General features: G+C 40.7%; 1 protein-coding gene across 5 annotated transcripts in view; it reads right to left on the reverse strand.

Annotated features, from left to right (window-relative positions):
- Window positions 1–606: 606 nt before the first annotated feature.
- The window catches only part of TNNI3K (TNNI3 interacting kinase), a 346902-nt gene continuing 330887 nt past the window's right edge, over window positions 607–16621 (reverse strand). For 2 of the 5 annotated variants that reach the window (XM_024989529.2, NM_001078008.1), the window contains 2 exon segments: window positions 6801–6880; window positions 2976–3499 (listed from right to left, as the gene is read on the reverse strand). In XM_024989529.2, coding sequence (XP_024845297.1) covers window positions 3423–3499; window positions 6801–6880 — 157 coding nt within the window. In that variant the 3' untranslated portion in view covers window positions 2976–3422. 5 annotated transcript variants of the gene reach the window in all.

Below are 16621 nucleotides of genomic sequence, written 5' to 3' on the forward strand. Positions count from 1 at the left end.
CTCGCTGTGGTGACTTCTCTTGCTGCGGAGCACAGGCTCTAGAGTGCTCGGGCTTCAGTAGTGGTGGCGCACGGCTTAGTCACTCCGAGGCATGTGGAATCTTCCTAGGGATTGCACCTGTGTCCCCTGCATCAGCAGGAGGACTCTTAACCACTGCACTATTGGGTTCAGAAAAATAGATTTATAATTATCAGCCCCCTTGTTTGGGAAATTCTTTCTGGTTCTTATATTTCATTTAAAGAATTTCATTTCTCTTCAGGTTTTACTTCAAGTATAAATAAGACATCACTGTCTAAGGCTGATGGATCTTGACTCCAACTGCCTCAGAAGCCTAAGCTTGGCAGTTTGCTGTTTGCAAAGGTGGGTTTTTTAGGAATGTCGATGGTTATTGACAAGAGAGAAAAATCTCTACCCTTCTAATGCTCTTCTACTGTAGAACAGCTCTTTGGCTGCATGATGAAATATAACAATAAACAACATTTACAATATTGACTATGGTGTGGCAGGAACTCTACAATGCAGTTTATATTTATATTCTATATTCAATGCAATCCTTCTAGCAACTTTACACCATAATTTGTATTATCACCATCAAACAGATAACAAATGAGCTAGGGTAGGTAAAGTGACTTGCCCAAGGTCACACAACTTTTGTAAAAAATCGGAGTGACTCCAAATTTAATGCTTATTGTTGGAGGGAAAGAAGGAGGAAGGGAGGATGGAAAGAAGGGAGGAAAGAAAAAATTAAGGCAAGAAAGGCAGAGAGCATAAAGAGAAAGAAATCGGATATTTCATTTCAGATGGATTATCTGTCACTAGCCCTTTTCCTTACTACTGGCACCCATTTTTCCCTCTTTCTCAGGGAAATGTCAGCTTTGGAAATAATTTAACCCAAATAATCACTGTGTTGGGATAACTCTTTCCTGGTGCTGCTGTAATTTGGCTTACAATTATGGCTAATTGAACATCTTCTAAGTGAGCTCAGTGCTGCATGCACATGGAAAAAATGTTTTAATGTGCTAAGCATGCAAAAACATGATCATAGAAGTCCATTTTTACCAGCATAGAAAGAAAGCAATTAGTAAGACATTTTTTCCAGCAAGGAGGAAAAAAAAAAAAAAAACCCATGATCTCGAGACAACTCTGAGATAATCCCTGGGCCCCGTTAAAGGCACAGTAATAAAAAGGTTTTGTGAGTTATAGGTTGGCATCTGTGAAAAGGTCCCCCTTCCCAGAAATCAAGATACATTAGTCTCATTATTTGCAGATACTTGATAAGACAAGAGCCAGAGGGAAGCAGCAACATGAGATGTAATCTGGAGAGAGGAGGTGGTTAGAGGAAACAAAGAAAGGGAGCTTGACAAATTTGTTCTAGAAAATCCTTCTCTGAAAGAGGGGTATTTCAGAAGGGAACAGTCATTCCTCTGGATCTGGCCTCCATTCCGTGGGAACCTGGGAGGATGCCCGTTTTACCTAGCACAGGTCTGATCAGACCCACATCTGTCATTACCCCTACTGCGAATCTTTTAGTTAAAATTGGTATGTACGTATATATTCAAAACTTTTTACCTTTCAAAGGTACTCCTTTCAACTCAATTCATAAAAGCCCCAAAGTTTCCCAGGCTGATGCTGGCTCATTTCCTAAAGCAGCTAGAGCCGAGGACGAGAGGGAGAGCTGTGGAGACAGGTGCTTTTTAACCAGCCCTCTTCCTTTCCTTCCTTTTTTTTCTGTCTTTGCCAGAAAGTATTTTGCCTGTATGGCCACTTCAGGCTCCTTGGGTCCTGCTTATTATTAAGCCCCTTGGCGACTTGGTTGGTGGGATAGAGTATGTGAGACTCCAGAATAATTTGGTGGGAAAATGAAAAGGCTGGGGGCTAAAAAAGGATAAATCTAATTGGAAGTACCATGGTTTTTACTTCCTCCTCTGGATTCTCGTTGGGCTGTCACCAAGCTCTTCAGTACATGTAGGGGCTTTCAGCTTTGTGACCACAGGTCATAAGAAAATGTTCAGAAGGATTTAGAGGTGGGGTTGCTGTTCTGATAGAAATTGCCCGCAAGCAACATAATTTCTAGTTCTTAGGGGGTCAGTAAGGATGGAACAGCTTGCCACAGACAGAAGGAGCAATCAGTGCTTATTCAGCTCTGTTTGTCTATGATTGCACATTACTAAGGAGGAGGAGAAAGCAGTTTTGCCTAAATGCAGCCAGCCAGAGTCAGAATCTATCTTCTCATTTCTCTTCAGGCTCCTAATCTCAAGATTGAGGGCACTGGCTCTTAACCTGGGGCAATTTTGTCCCCCCAAAACACATTTAGAAAAGTCTGGAGACATTTTTTTATTGTTGTGACGTAAGGAGCTCTTACTGGCATCAGGGGGGAGAAGCCAGAAAGCTATTAAAAATCTCCCAGTGCATAGGATAGCCCCCACAGAGAGTCAGTTCCTCCAATAATTCTGAGATCCAGTAACCCTGATTGAGAGAGTGCCCAATCTTCCTTTACTAATGTTATTTCTCTTACCAAGGTGCAAAGCAGTAATTATAACACTGAATTTTCATTGTTTCCGGCTTGATTTTGCCAGGTCTATCTCTGAATGGCAAAACTATTTTGTTTGGTGGGAGTATTCCTGTCCCCCTGGTTGGGAGACTGAAGGGCAGATTTCTTATTTTCTGAAGGCAGCAGGCATCTTAGCTATCCTCCCAGTGCACCAGGCCAGACTCTAGCATGAATGACAGCTTTGCATTTGTGGGTTGCTTTCATAATGGTACCGATGGCATTTATGACACCTTGGTGATGACAGCAGCAGGTCACTCAGGCAGAGCACAGAGCACTTGGTACCATGTAGACAGTAGGCCAAATAATTGTGCTATATATTTGCGAGCTTCTTAATCTGAAGATCATTACTTCTTTTTACCAGTATGTCTGAAAGAAAGGTGTACCTCGTGTAAGTCTTGTTGGAATGAAATACACTCTGAATCAATTTTGTATGCCACTAAAAATCTTTAATCACAGAACTGGGCACTAGAAGTAACATAATGAGATAAGAAAATGAACAATTCTAAGAAATCAATTGTATGACTTTCAAACACAAGTCTACTTAATTCAGTCTAGGAAGACATAATAATCGTTACGTCCCCACCATGGACTGAGGCCCCATCTCCAAGCAACAACGTGAATTTATTGTTTTAATTTACAAAATTAAAAAAAAGTTCTTCAAATACATTTGGTTTTGGTTCTTGCATTTCATTCCTCAGCCCCAAATCCAAAGCCCAACTTGCGGTAGGGAATTAAATAGGACCAGTATGAGCAAGCCAATTTAAGGAGACCTTAGGGGGTAAAATATTATAATTGGAAGCACGACTGCCATGGCTGGAATTGTTACTGTCAGTTTGGAGGAAAACTCTCCTTAGGTAAATGTGGAGTGCTGTCAGCTGCTATCCTCAAAGCTGCCGCTATTCCGGCAAGAATGAAAATGCATTGGGCTCATGGGATCAGACACGTAGCCTGCATCAGGAAAGAAGTTCAGATGTTACTTATTAGCCTTTCAGCCCATCTCCCCATTTTTCTTTTCTTTTTTTTTGTTTTAAATGTTTTGGCCGTGCCATGCAGCATGTGGGATCCTAGTTCCCTGACCAGGGATCGAACCCAGGCCCCCTGCATCAGGGGCTCAGAGTCTTGACCACTGAACTGCCAGCGAAGTCCCCTCCCCATTTTTCTTAACAGCTTCACCCAGTGTAACACATAGCTGCCAAGCAGCTTCTCCTGGCTCATGTAAAGAGTCTGCCTGCCCATTGCTGGCAAGCAATTATAAAACAAAAGCAAAATTTACAAGGATAACAGAGAACTGAGACCAGAGGAACATCAATGATGGGAGTCTGATGTGAACCCAAGCTGGCCAGGTGACAGTTTGGAGTAAAGAAGGGTACAATTCAGGAAGGTGGTATATCATGATGGCTAAAAGGATGAGCTTCATGTCAGGCAAATCTGGGTTTGAGCTCTGGCTCCACTATTACCAGTTCTGTGATTTTTGTTAACCTTTCTGAACCTCAGTTTCTTCATTGTAAAGGGGAGAAGTAAAGTACTTAGCCAAAAAGTTGGTAACACACATAAGACAATTAGCAGTGTCTGACACACAGTGAGTGAGAAGCAGATGATGACTGCTGGAAAGGGGAGATATAGACGGCAATAGAGAAAAGCAGAGTATTCTGTATATCAGATTGGCTCTGATTGTTTTTTCTTTTCTTTCTGAGACTCCAATTTTTAAGTGTGCATTAATGCTTAGGTATGAATTCTAGTGGCATTTGATGCTCAGTGAAGCACTAGTCCTGGGTGTGTCCAGAAAACTGAGCTAGTGCCTCAGGATCTGGCCGCGGTCCTAGAGAACGCAGGACGTGCCCAGGGAAGCAGTGTTACCTTTCCACTCTGAGCAGGGAAGCCATTCGTTGTTTCTGCGAAAATGGGCACATTTGTCAGTAGCTAATGCTGCTTTTGCACCCTTTTGATAGCTGAGTTTTCAAAACCAACTCAGCCATCCACATTTTCATTAAGACATCTGGTGATACACAGTTCAATGGGCATATTTATTTTCATGAGAAAGGTCTCCATCAGCATCTCTTAGGCAGCACATAAACTCTCAGGAAAGGCAGAGCCACCACTGCTGATGCTGCTTGAAGGGCTCCTTTTGCTAGTGGGGCTGGCCCTGGCCAGCTGCAGTTAGGGGAAGCGGGAGTCACATTACTGAATCCTAACTCTGGGTGGGTGAAAAATCTGTATCTTGGAGCAAAAATATTTCCGTTTATTCAGCCTGAAGCTGCAACTCCATCCCAGGCATAGATAGATGCTTTAATAAGCTCGTAATTCTCTCATTACTGTATAATCAACTGTCTAACGTACCACATGCAATTTTACTGGTCTACAACGCTTCATGCCTCTCTCTCCATAGGGCTCCAGTGGAAATCTGATTGTGAGCGTCCTTCGTGCTAGTGTGGGCAGGCTTGCCTTCGGGTATGGGTAGCAAAATCAGCAGGACATAGATGCTGACATTTATTATTGATACCATAATCACCAGAGTTGAAGGGACAGTCTTTGTGCAATCAGTTGACTTAAGAGGGACCAAATGAAATTTGACCATGGCTGTAAGAAAAGACTGAATCATGTTTGCGTGTTTTGTTTCTTAAGGGTGAAAGGTCTCAAGTACAGCTATGTACTTAATTTTATCTGCATTCTCTAGCCCTGTTCTTTGGGGAAGAAACAGTTCATAAAGTTGCTGTTATGTACCACAAGTGGTTTATGAAGTGGAAATGGAGGGCAATTAAAGGGTTCTGTCTTGTACAATGTGATGTTCCTAGTGGGAGACAACGAAAACATCTTTTTCATCAACTGGGACTCTCACTCCATTTAAACACCCTAATGTTTTCTTCTACCCCTGGTACATATACACATAAGAAAAACCTACTTTTGTATGATTACATCTTTTTTTGTCTGACTTTTCCATCTTGAGGAATTCTGTTCAATGTATTATCCCTTTAAGAAACAGATCAAGAAGTGCTTCATTTTGAAACTCCAAGAAAGGATAGACTCCTGGTCAAAGCACACACTTCAAAGGGTGCCCTATATTTTGTGGTTGTGCAGTCACATCTGTAAAGGTTTGAAAAAACGATATGATATCTATAAAAAAATGTGATGATGTGACACTTAGCACATATTTTCCTCCGTTACTGGAGTGGCCAATTATGTCGTAAAGTCGACGATGAAAAGCACTCGGCTGCATTCTAGACATGTACTGGGAGTCAGAAGCACAAAGGTTTCTTTCTTTAATGTTCCCAAGTAGTTTGTCGTATCTATCCAGAACATTTTTCCCTTTCATTTCTTAAAGGCTTTCTAATGCCTTAGGTACTGATACTGTACAGACAAAGTGCATTGGTGAGGATCCCAAAGCTGCAGGGTCTGCTGGCATCAATAACACAGAGCCAGGACCATAACATGATTTATTCTTCCACAAACCCAGTTCTTGTAATAAATCTGATCTATTTAACTGACATACATTTTTTTTTTCAGTTCTACATATTGTCAAAGGAAGTTCCCATGAATAAATGAGCCCATTGTGCTAAAATTCCAATAAAATATAGAGCCTTTCAGGCTTAGAGGTTGGAGAAAGGACATCACAGGCCTGGCACTTTAATATGGGAGCTGATGATAACGGTTATTGCCCATCCTCTGGCTTCCAGGGGCAAGCACAGAACTGTGCTAACTATTTCAAAGAGCTCTATTAATTCTTTCTAAAGTAGTCCTGTGCAAAATGGATCCCATCAGTGAAACAGACCCTCAGCTCCTCTCCAGCTTTTTGAGAGAATAGCTGGGTTCACATTTTACCCACGGGTACTTGGTAAAGAGAAAACATTTCCCTAGGATATGGTGCAATTGTGGAAACTCATCTCTTGTTTTCTCCTCTTCCCTGTATGTCTGTGATGTGGGGCTTCGAGGAAGTGAACTCAATAAGGTGGCAGCAAGATGTTTGGAATGTCATGAGATGTAGATTATTTTCATAAAAGTTGTACTTTTTCCACATGTACACACACTCCCATATACTTGTACATACACTTAAAAACTTATGCACACATTATTAAACGCAAAGATAACTAGACTTATGACCTACAAGAGCAAATTTTCCACTTTTATAATGTTTTTCAAAGCACCCTTCATTTCTACTTATTACAAAATAGAATCTTCTCTCCCTCATTATCAAACAGATATCACCTTCCCAAGGGTAGTTTTCTTAGTCAGTCTGGTCAATCTGTATACTTACCATATTTGTCAATGGTTGAGAACTGAAGACTTTTCTTCATGTCATCCAAAGACAGGCCTTGAGTGGAACATTGTCCAGCACTAGAAAATTCCATGAGACACTGTGAAAATTGCAGTGGCGTTTGCTAATAACATTTTTATAAAACAGAATTTATTCTCTCAGCATAGATATCAGAGAACTGGCAATGTGATACAATGGTACTTTTATCTTATACTGACTTGTTGGGGAAGAATTCAGAATTATTTGCAGCAAGTTGATCTAAGTGTGTCAGATCCAGGTAGGCTCCAATTCCTAGCTGTATAACCTTAGACATAGTACCCTTTCTGAGCCTTAGTGTATTGATCTGTAAAATCGGGGAAAATACATAAATAATATGCAATTTGTCTTGATGATTAAATATAGCAAAAAGAGTTGAATATAAAATCTGGGTTAATATCCTTGCAAGTCTTGCTTAAAAGGAACTAATGACCAGAATGTTATCATCTTAGTCATAATCAACAGAAATGAAACACATCCCAAAAGGTAATGTTATTTTTATATTGATATTATTATAACACGAATTATAAGAGATAGTGATAATGGTATTTATTGAATGATTCTTATGTATTATTTGCATATATCATTATATTTAATCTTTATCATTATTATTTCTCTCATTTTCTAGATCAGAAGGGCTTTCCAGGTGGTGCTAATGGTAAAGAATATGCCTGCCAATGCAGGAGATGTAAGAGACTTGGATTCCATTCCTGGGTGGGGAAGATGCCCTGGAAGAGAAAATGGCACCCCACTCCAGTATTCCTTCCAGGAGAACCCCATGGACAGAGGAGCTTGGCGGGCTACAGTCCATGGGGTTTCAAAGAGTTGGACATGACTGAGTGTCTCTGAATACATAGATTAGAAACGGAGGCTGGGGCAACTAAGAAACTTGTTACATATATTTGGTAAATGGCTCACCTAGGATTCAAACCCAAGTCTTCCATATTCTAAGGCCTATATCCTTGCCCAGTATTCAACTGGGAATTTTCTCATGATTCCTCGGCTTAATCCTTCTCTTTGCCAAACTTCTACTCTACCATGCAGGTTAATGGGATCGCTTCTTTTCTACTTTTTCAGACTCAAAACCTGAAGTTATCAGAGCTTTCAACCTAATATAAATCACATCTGTCAGTTGTATATCTGTAATTCCTCTTGTATCCATTTCTCTCATCCATACTTCAGCATCCTTAAAGAGGCAACCCAAGTTATGCCCAGAGCTGTCCCACTATGTCCACTGTAGAACTTGTAACTCCCCCTGTCTCCAAGCCAGTTCTCCCCAGCTCATTACTGGTACTACACCATTCAGTTACTTAACCCAAAATTCTGGGGTCATTCTTGGCACCTTTCTTTTTCTTTTATCTTCCACCTAATCCAAATCTTTTTAACTTTGCATCCAAAATGTAACCCCAATCCATCCATCTCTCCTCCTTCAAGGTTTAGGCCATATATCTTTCTTGTCCGGACTGCTGCAATTTGCCTCCTAATTGATTTTCCTGCTTTTATTTCTGTCCCCTTATAATTCATTCTCCATATATTACCCAGAGTGGTCTTTTCAAAATATAAAAGCATAAGCCATTTACTGACTCATTTGAAAAGACCCTGATGGTGGGAAAGATTGAAGGAGGGAGGAGAAGGGGAAGACAGAGGATGAGATGTTTGGATGGCAACACTGACTCAAAGGACATGAGTTTGAGTAAGCTCTGGGAGTTGGTGATGGACAGGAAGGCCTGGTGTGCTGTAGTCCATGGGGTCACAAAGGGTCAGACATGACTGAGCAACTGAAGTCATTTACCTACCTAAGACATACTTAAGGGCTTCCCTGGAAGCTCAGTGGTAAAGAATCCACCTGCTAATGCCAGAGACACGGGTTTGATCCCTGATCTGGGAAAGTCCCACATGCCACAGAGCAACTAAGCCTGTGTGCCATAACTACTGAGCCTATGCTCTAGAGCCTGGGAGCAGCAATTACTGTACCCATATGCTGCAACTACTGAAGCCTGCATGCCCTAGAGCCCATGCTCCACAACAAGAGAAACCACTGCAATGAAAAGCCCATGGACCGCAACTAGAAAGTAGCCCCTGCTCACCACAACTAGAGAAGTTTGTGCAGTGACAAATACCCAGCACAGCCAAAAATAAATAAATGAATAAATAAATAAATAAATAAAACATACTTAAAACCTTCCAATGACTCCCCAGTTCATTTAGAATAAAACACAAATACTTTGCCCTCAAATACAATGCTCTCTCAAACCTTGTTTCACACCCCTCTCACCATCTTTGCTAAGCACTTTTTTGGTCATTCTTTCCGTCCTTTGAACCTTCCAAGCTTTCTCTCAATTCACAGCTTTTGCATTTGTGAAGTCTGCTTGGAATGCTTTTCTTTTTCTCTTCTTTTTTTTTTTTTAATTTTTATTGGACTGTAGCTGCTTTACAATGCTGTGTTAGTTTCTGCTATGCATATATATATGCATACACATATCCCCTCTTTTGGGGATTTCCTTCCCAGTTAGGTCAACACAGGACTGAGTAGAGTTCCTGGTGCTATACAGTAGGTTCTCATTAGTTATCTATTTTATACATAGTAGTATATACATATATGTCCGTTCCAATCTCCCAATTCATCCCACCTCCTCCTTTCCCCTCTTGGTATCCATACATTTGTTCTCTATATTGGTATTTCTATTTTTGCTTTGCAAATAAGTCCTTCTGTACAGTTTCTCTAGATTCCACAGACATGTATTAATATAAATTTGTTCTTTTCTTTCTGACTTACTTCACTCTGTATAGTCTCTAGGTCCATCTATGTCTCTGCAAATGGCACAACTTTCATTCCTTTTTATGGTTTAGTAATATTCCATTGTATACGCACACCACATCTTCTTAATCTGTTCCTCTGTTGATGAACATTTAGGTTGTTTCTGTGTCCCGGCTATTGTAAATAGTGCTACAGTGAATGGGGTGCATGTACCTTTTTGAATAATGGTTTTCTCTAGGTATATGCCCAGGAATGGGATTGCTGGGTCATATGGTAGTTCTATTTTTAGCTTTTTAAGGAAATGCTATACAATACTCCATAGTGGCTGTACCAATCTACATTCCCACCAACAGTATAAAAATAAAGTAAAGTAAAGTGAAGTTGCTCAGTTCTGTCCGAGTCTTTGCGACCCCATGGACTGTAGCCCACCAGGCTCCTCCATCCATGGAATTTTCTAGGCAAGAGTACTGCAGTGGGTTGCCATTTCCTTCTCCAGGGAATCTTCCCGACCCAGGGATTGAACCAGGGTCTCCACATTCCGGGTAGACGCTTTACCGTCTGAGCCACCAACAGTATAGGAGGGCTCTCTTTTCTCCACATCCTCTCCAGCATTTTTGTTCAAAGATTTTTTTGCCTATGGGTACTCTGATCGTGTGAGGATTTACCTCATTGTAGTTTTGATTTGCACTTCTTTAATAACTAGAATAATTTGTGATACTGAGCATCTTTTTATGTGTATCTATGTCATCTCTATGTCTTCTTTGGAGAAATGTCTTTCAGCCATTTTTTGATTGGGCTGTTCATTTGTTTTATATTGAGCTGCCTGAGTTGTTTGTGTATTTAGGAGATTAATCTCTTGTCAGTTGCTTTGTTTGCAAATATTTTCACCCATTCTGAGTGTTGTCTTTTTGTCTTGTTTATGATTTTCTTTGCTATGCAAAAGCTTTAGATTCCATTTGTTTATTTTTGTTTTTATTTTCATTACTCTAAGAGGTGGGTCAAAAAAGATCTTGCTGCAATTTATGTGAGTGTTCTGTCCATGTCTTCCTCTAAGAGTTTTATAGTGCCTGTCCTTACATTTAGGTCTTTAATCCATTTTGAGTTTATTTTCATGCATGGGGTTAGGGAGTGTTCTAATTTCATTCTTTACATGTAGCTGTTCAATTTTTCCAGAACCACTTACTGAAGAGACTATCTTTTCTCCACTGTATATTCTTGCCTCCTTTAAGAATGACAATAAGCCTTCTGGTGCAAGACTCCTGAATTTGAGTCTTCACTCCACTGTTTATTAGTTCTACGACCTTTTTGGCAAATTGTTTAACTGGCATGTGCCTCAGTTTGTGCAACTATAAAATGGGAATTACAACAAGACTTTGCTTATGATGTTTAATTTTAGAGAACAAAAGAAATATTTATAAGTTTTAAAGTATTTTGAACAGTTCTAACATTTAATAAGCACTCAAAAATGTTACCTACTTTTATTATTTATCAAGTTCCAACTCAAAGCATTTCCTCAAAGTCCTCTTGGATACTCCCAGTTGGAATTCCATATCCCTCTAGTACTTTTTACTCCAGACACAGGGCTTATCAGAGTCTGCCTTGGTGTAGAATGATCTGTAGTTCCATACTGCTGCTGCTGCGAAGTCGCTTCAGTCGTGTCCGACTCTATGCAACCCCATAGACGGCAGCCCACCAGGTTCCCCCATCCCTGGGATTCTCCAGGCAAGAACACTGGAGTGGGTTGCCATTTCCTTCTCTAATGCAGGAAAGTGAAAAGTGAAAGTGAAGTCGCTCAGTCGTGTCTGACTCTTCGCGACTGCATGGACTGCAGCCTACCAGGCTCCTCCGTCCATGGGAGTTTCCAGGCAACAGTACTGGATATTTCCATACTAATACCCCACTAAACAGAATGCCTGTGCAGGTCTGAGATCCTAATACCTGTGGGTCTTCTGCAGGACCTAGCTGGTACTTTGTAAATAGTTAAAATAATAAAAGTGTGTTAAATTATTACAAAATATTCATTTGGAGAAGTTTAGACTTTTCTAAACACTTACATGAATTCATATAGATTAATTCACTTAGCTGCCTTAAAAATGATTACATATTTGGTTACTTTCTTAAGCTATAAAGTGAAGATACTGTTTCTTAGAGAAAAACAATGATTAAAAAAAGAAAGTATTAAACTAAAGTGGGACTTAGAGTGATCTCAATCAACATTAAATGGCAAATCACACTCAGTTTTGGACAACATAATCTCATTCAAGATATTTTTCAAAATCAAAATTACCTTACTAATTCCTGTAACCTCCTTAGCACTCAAGCTCCTTTTAAGAAATGAGCCATAAGCAGTAGTCTTGGCAACAAGAAGATAATAGGGAATAAATATTTTATCATCAAAAAGGCTATCTGGTTTCCTATGAATAAAAGCCCATCTCCAAGTTGTCTTATTTATTTAGTTGCTGAATGCAATCCGTGCCAGGGGACTTAACCTTCCTGCCCAAGAGATACCACATAAGCTGTCTCTGGCTGCTATTCTAGGATGACAGACAGATGGAAGCTAAGCACAGTCAAGGCAAACAAAGCAGAAGAAACCAGACCTTGATCAGTGGAACTAACTGTCCTCAACCCATGGGTATCCAGACTTCAGTGGGAGTTTCATAGAAGCCCAGAGTTTCAGAGGCACACCAGGACCTCTGTTTGCTAAAGTCATGGCCAGTGTAAATAGGCATTTCCAGGATGCAGCTGCCCCATGAATTCAGTGAAAGTAAATCTGAACCAATGGCAGGTAAGTAAAACACTCAATTTTGTAGCACTTCATGTTACTGGTCACCTAGGAGGCTTTCTTTATGCTAAAAGGATAATATGTATCATATATAAGCATATATATGAATGATATATAATGTTATAATGATAATTTTATATATACCTCTTTTGGGAATGGAATGAAACTTTGTATTTTAAAGAGAATAAGATAGTCTTTAGGTTAGTTTTTGCATACTACAACATTATATTGATATATCTTAGTGCTAAAACAGTTTCAGTCATTTTAGGCTAAATAGTTCATATTAGCTCTGTGATGGATATACAAAGATAAGCATAATCATCAGTCACTTTCTCTTATAAAGATATCGTGTGTGTGTGTCTGTTCAGTCAGTCAGTCATGTGTGACTCTTTGTGGTCCCCACGGACTGTAGCCCACCAGGCTCCCACTGTCCATGGAATTTCCCAGGAGAGAATACTGGAGTGGGTTGTCATTTCCTTCTCCAGGGGATCTTCCCGACCCAGGGATCGAACCCGCGTCTCTTGCGTCTACTGCACTGGCAGGCGGGTTCTTTACCAGCTGAGCCACTATACCCAAAAGGTACACTAGGGAATGAATAATTTATCCAACGCAACATAGCCTGCTTGCAAATAGTCACTCATGTACCCTGAACCAAAATTCAGAAGTTATTTTTTGCTTCTCAGTCCACATGTTATGTTATAGACTACCTAGTTGATTGGCTGCTAACGAGGCCAGTTCACACCCAAATCCAAATAACACAATTTGTATTTTTGTGTGTGCACACCATTCAGACTGTGGCTTGTCAGCGCAACATAGCCTGCTTGCAAATAGTCACTCATGTACCCTGAGCAAAGACAACAAGGACATTCAAAACTAAAATATGAGGCTATGTTGGCTGAAATGAATGCAGAGATAATGACTCTCATGACAAGCACATTAAGCAAAAATATTATCCAGGGAGAAGTAAATCAATATGTACATAAGATACAGAGGAACCTTGAAGAGTGGGAAAAGCAGTAGCAGATAGAACACACCCAAATATAGATTGAACTCTCCAAAGCAGGAGTTAGGCAGAGTTCACAAACTAAGCTGGTGGGTTAATGCGTACGATGGGCAAAACTCCCCAAAAGAATATGAAAACAGGTTTTCTGTACACTTAAAGACAGTTCTGATCACTAGAAGCTAGCATGGCGTCAGTAAGAAAAAAAATATGCCAGATTGGCTTTATTTCTTTTCAGTAAGGATAAACTTAAAGGGGCAATCCATAGGTTAGAACATAGAGCTAGACTCATATCATGGGCAGAACTTTGCCTGATTGCTTTATGAGTAATGAGGGGAGGTCTGTGCCACTTGACAATGGTTAGATTGGATTGTCACTGGTTGAATATCCAGAATCGACAAAGACCTCAGGTAGGTGACATCTCCTACAGTTTAGACATTGGGAAAAGTTAAAACAAAGTACTGCATTTCCTAACATTATAACTGTCCATAAATAGATTGAGTTGTTCTAGAAGCGGGTACCATCCCATCTCCAGGCATATTCCAGCTGTGGTTGGAACATCTTGTTCCAGCTAGGTGCTACAGAGGGATCCCGGTATCCATCTGGAAGTCACATGACCTCTATTTTTTACATTCTATGATTCTTTAGAAGGTATCTGGAAATGATGTAGTCTCTGAAACTAGCTTTGATGTATTGGAAAGGCAGAGTGAAATTACACAGTTCCCACTTAGGCAGAAGATTTTTATCTTCCTTATCTGCACTGACTGACATTTGGCCAGGACTGAATGCCTGATTCCCATACACACACCACCGCATACCTAGCTCTACATTACCACTTCTGCTCAAGCTGGTGTTTGTAGCTTTTTGTCTATATACATTTCATTTGATATAGTAACTGAACCATGCTATTTGCCTGAAGGAACCATCGTCTTGAGTGCTTTTTTTCTTCAAAGGAAGAACCACGCTGCCATCTAAGATGAAGCAAAGGAAAGTGTAGAGAAGTCACTTTCACATAACCCATCATTAAGGGTTTGAATGACAGGCTGTGTAAGGTTGGCACTGAAAAATTCTGAGCTGCTTCACAAGGGTTTTTATATAAGGCACATTTATAGAATACTCATATCGAACACCTGAGGGGTGGGGAAAAACTCTAAAACACTGTCACCTCTTAATCCAGAAAGATATGTTGTTAAGGTCCATGAGGAAGGAAGAAAAAGATTTGAAGAAATCCCGGGGAATCTGGGTCCCATCTCTCCTGAGTGGTGGGAGCAGGCAATGCCTGAGTGGGTGCAAATGGCCCCATTTAGATCCTCAAAAGCAGCCAGTATTGTGGCTTCCCAGATGGCACAAGTGGTAAAGACTCAACCTGCCAATGCAGGAGATGTAAGATGCGGGTTGGATCCCTGAGTCAGGAAGATTCCCTGGGTCAAGATTCCCTGGAGGAAGAAATAGCAACCCACTTCAGTATTCTTGCCTGGAGAATCCCATAGACAGAGAAACCTGGAGGGCTACAGTCAACAAAGAGTTGGACAGGACTAAGCAGGCACCCGCACACACACACACACACACACACGCACGCACCACATTGTGGCTTCCAAATCACAGCCTGCCAAATGCGTCTGGTATTGAAGCAGCAAATCATGGCTTTGGCTGTGGGATTCATGAATTCTCGGAATACCTGTTAGTGCCATAATTGCTTTTGAAGAAATTACATTCCAAAGAAGACTTCAGATGGGCATACAATCCATTTTTATCATATTCTTCCAAATATGGCTTATGCCGAGCTGGGGATTTTGCCTTAGTGAATTACAGCACACGTATACTGTCTACATGACTTGCAAGCAAGGGTAAAATTAAAACAACCAGATAAAAATAAAGCAACCTAGAACATTAAGTTCTGTCACAGTGACATAAAAATAATTTCTTATATTTGCAGAGGGCTTTATAGCTTGCACATACTTTTCGATTGATTAAAGAATTTAAAACCTCCATGGAGTTTAGCTTAAAACCTCCATGGTTGTCCAAGAAGGCATCAATCCCATGCAGGTGGAAAGCCAGGCTCAAAAGTTTGAATCACCTGCATAAACTCACAGAACTAGCAAGAAGCAGAACCAAAACTTGATCAACAGGTCTTTATACTTCCAGTGCATGCTTTGTCTTCTAAAATACACGTCATTTAACAGCAGTATGGGCTTCTGAGGTAGTTTAGTGGTAAAGACTCTCCCTGCCAATGCAAGAGCCACAGAAGAAGACATGTGTTTCATCCTTTAGGTGGGAAGATCTCCTGGAGGAGGGCCTGGCAACCCACTCCAGTACCCTTGTCTGGAGAATCCCATGGACAGAGGAGCTGGCAGGTTATAGTCCATGGGGTGACAAAGAATCAGACATGACTGAACACACGCACACGCACGTAACAGCTGCTGCTGCTGCTAAGTTGCTTCAGTCGTGTCCGATTCTGTGCGACCCCATAGACAGCAGCCCACCAGACAGCACATGTCAAACTGTTGATGTGTTACCACATGGGGAGCTCACTGAATGAGTCATGACTTAACAGAGTTTTGGACCCTTTGCATGCAAAAGTGATCAAGAAAATTCTTATGGAGAATATGCCTCCTTATCATAGAGAGACCAGAATCAGCTTCTCATGTTTTGCTTTGTTAGACCTTTTAAACAAGTATACTTTCCACTGTCTGACAATGGCTTTCCCGTTCCTGAGCAGTGATGTCAAAACATGAGACACACACACCAAACTTTATAAATAAGATGTTTATGATTCTCCCCGACTCTCTGAGCTTGTGTAAGGTTTCCTAAGCTGCACACATGGATTCATCTTCCTAAACACTGTCCTAAATTGAATAGAAAACAATTAGGCTACCAGTGTGATTAAACACTTTAGGCAAAATTTTCTTCTTTCAAGTGGTTCCAGTTAGTTTTATGCAGCTAAAAAGGCCCTCCAGGGCGGCCTGTAACCTGGAAGATTTAGCCATTTGGATTTTGCATAAAATAGCACCATCTAAGGCCTCACAGCTTTGCAAATATGCTTGGTGGTTTGTGGATCCTTTTGCCGTCTGTTTGAACCCTGTTACCTATCTAAGGATATTAGCCCAAGGATCGGCGCCATATGCACCCTCATCCCCTTCCTTCAGAGGAATATATCCAGGTTAGGAGTCATTTATTTCACTCAAAAGGAAACAAAGACAGGCAATATTTAACCAGAATTTCAGAGCTTTGACACTAATCTAAAG

This window comes from Bos taurus, chromosome 3 (genome assembly GCF_002263795.3).
Source record: "Bos taurus isolate L1 Dominette 01449 registration number 42190680 breed Hereford chromosome 3, ARS-UCD2.0, whole genome shotgun sequence".
Classification (NCBI taxonomy): Eukaryota; Metazoa; Chordata; class Mammalia; order Artiodactyla; family Bovidae; genus Bos; species Bos taurus.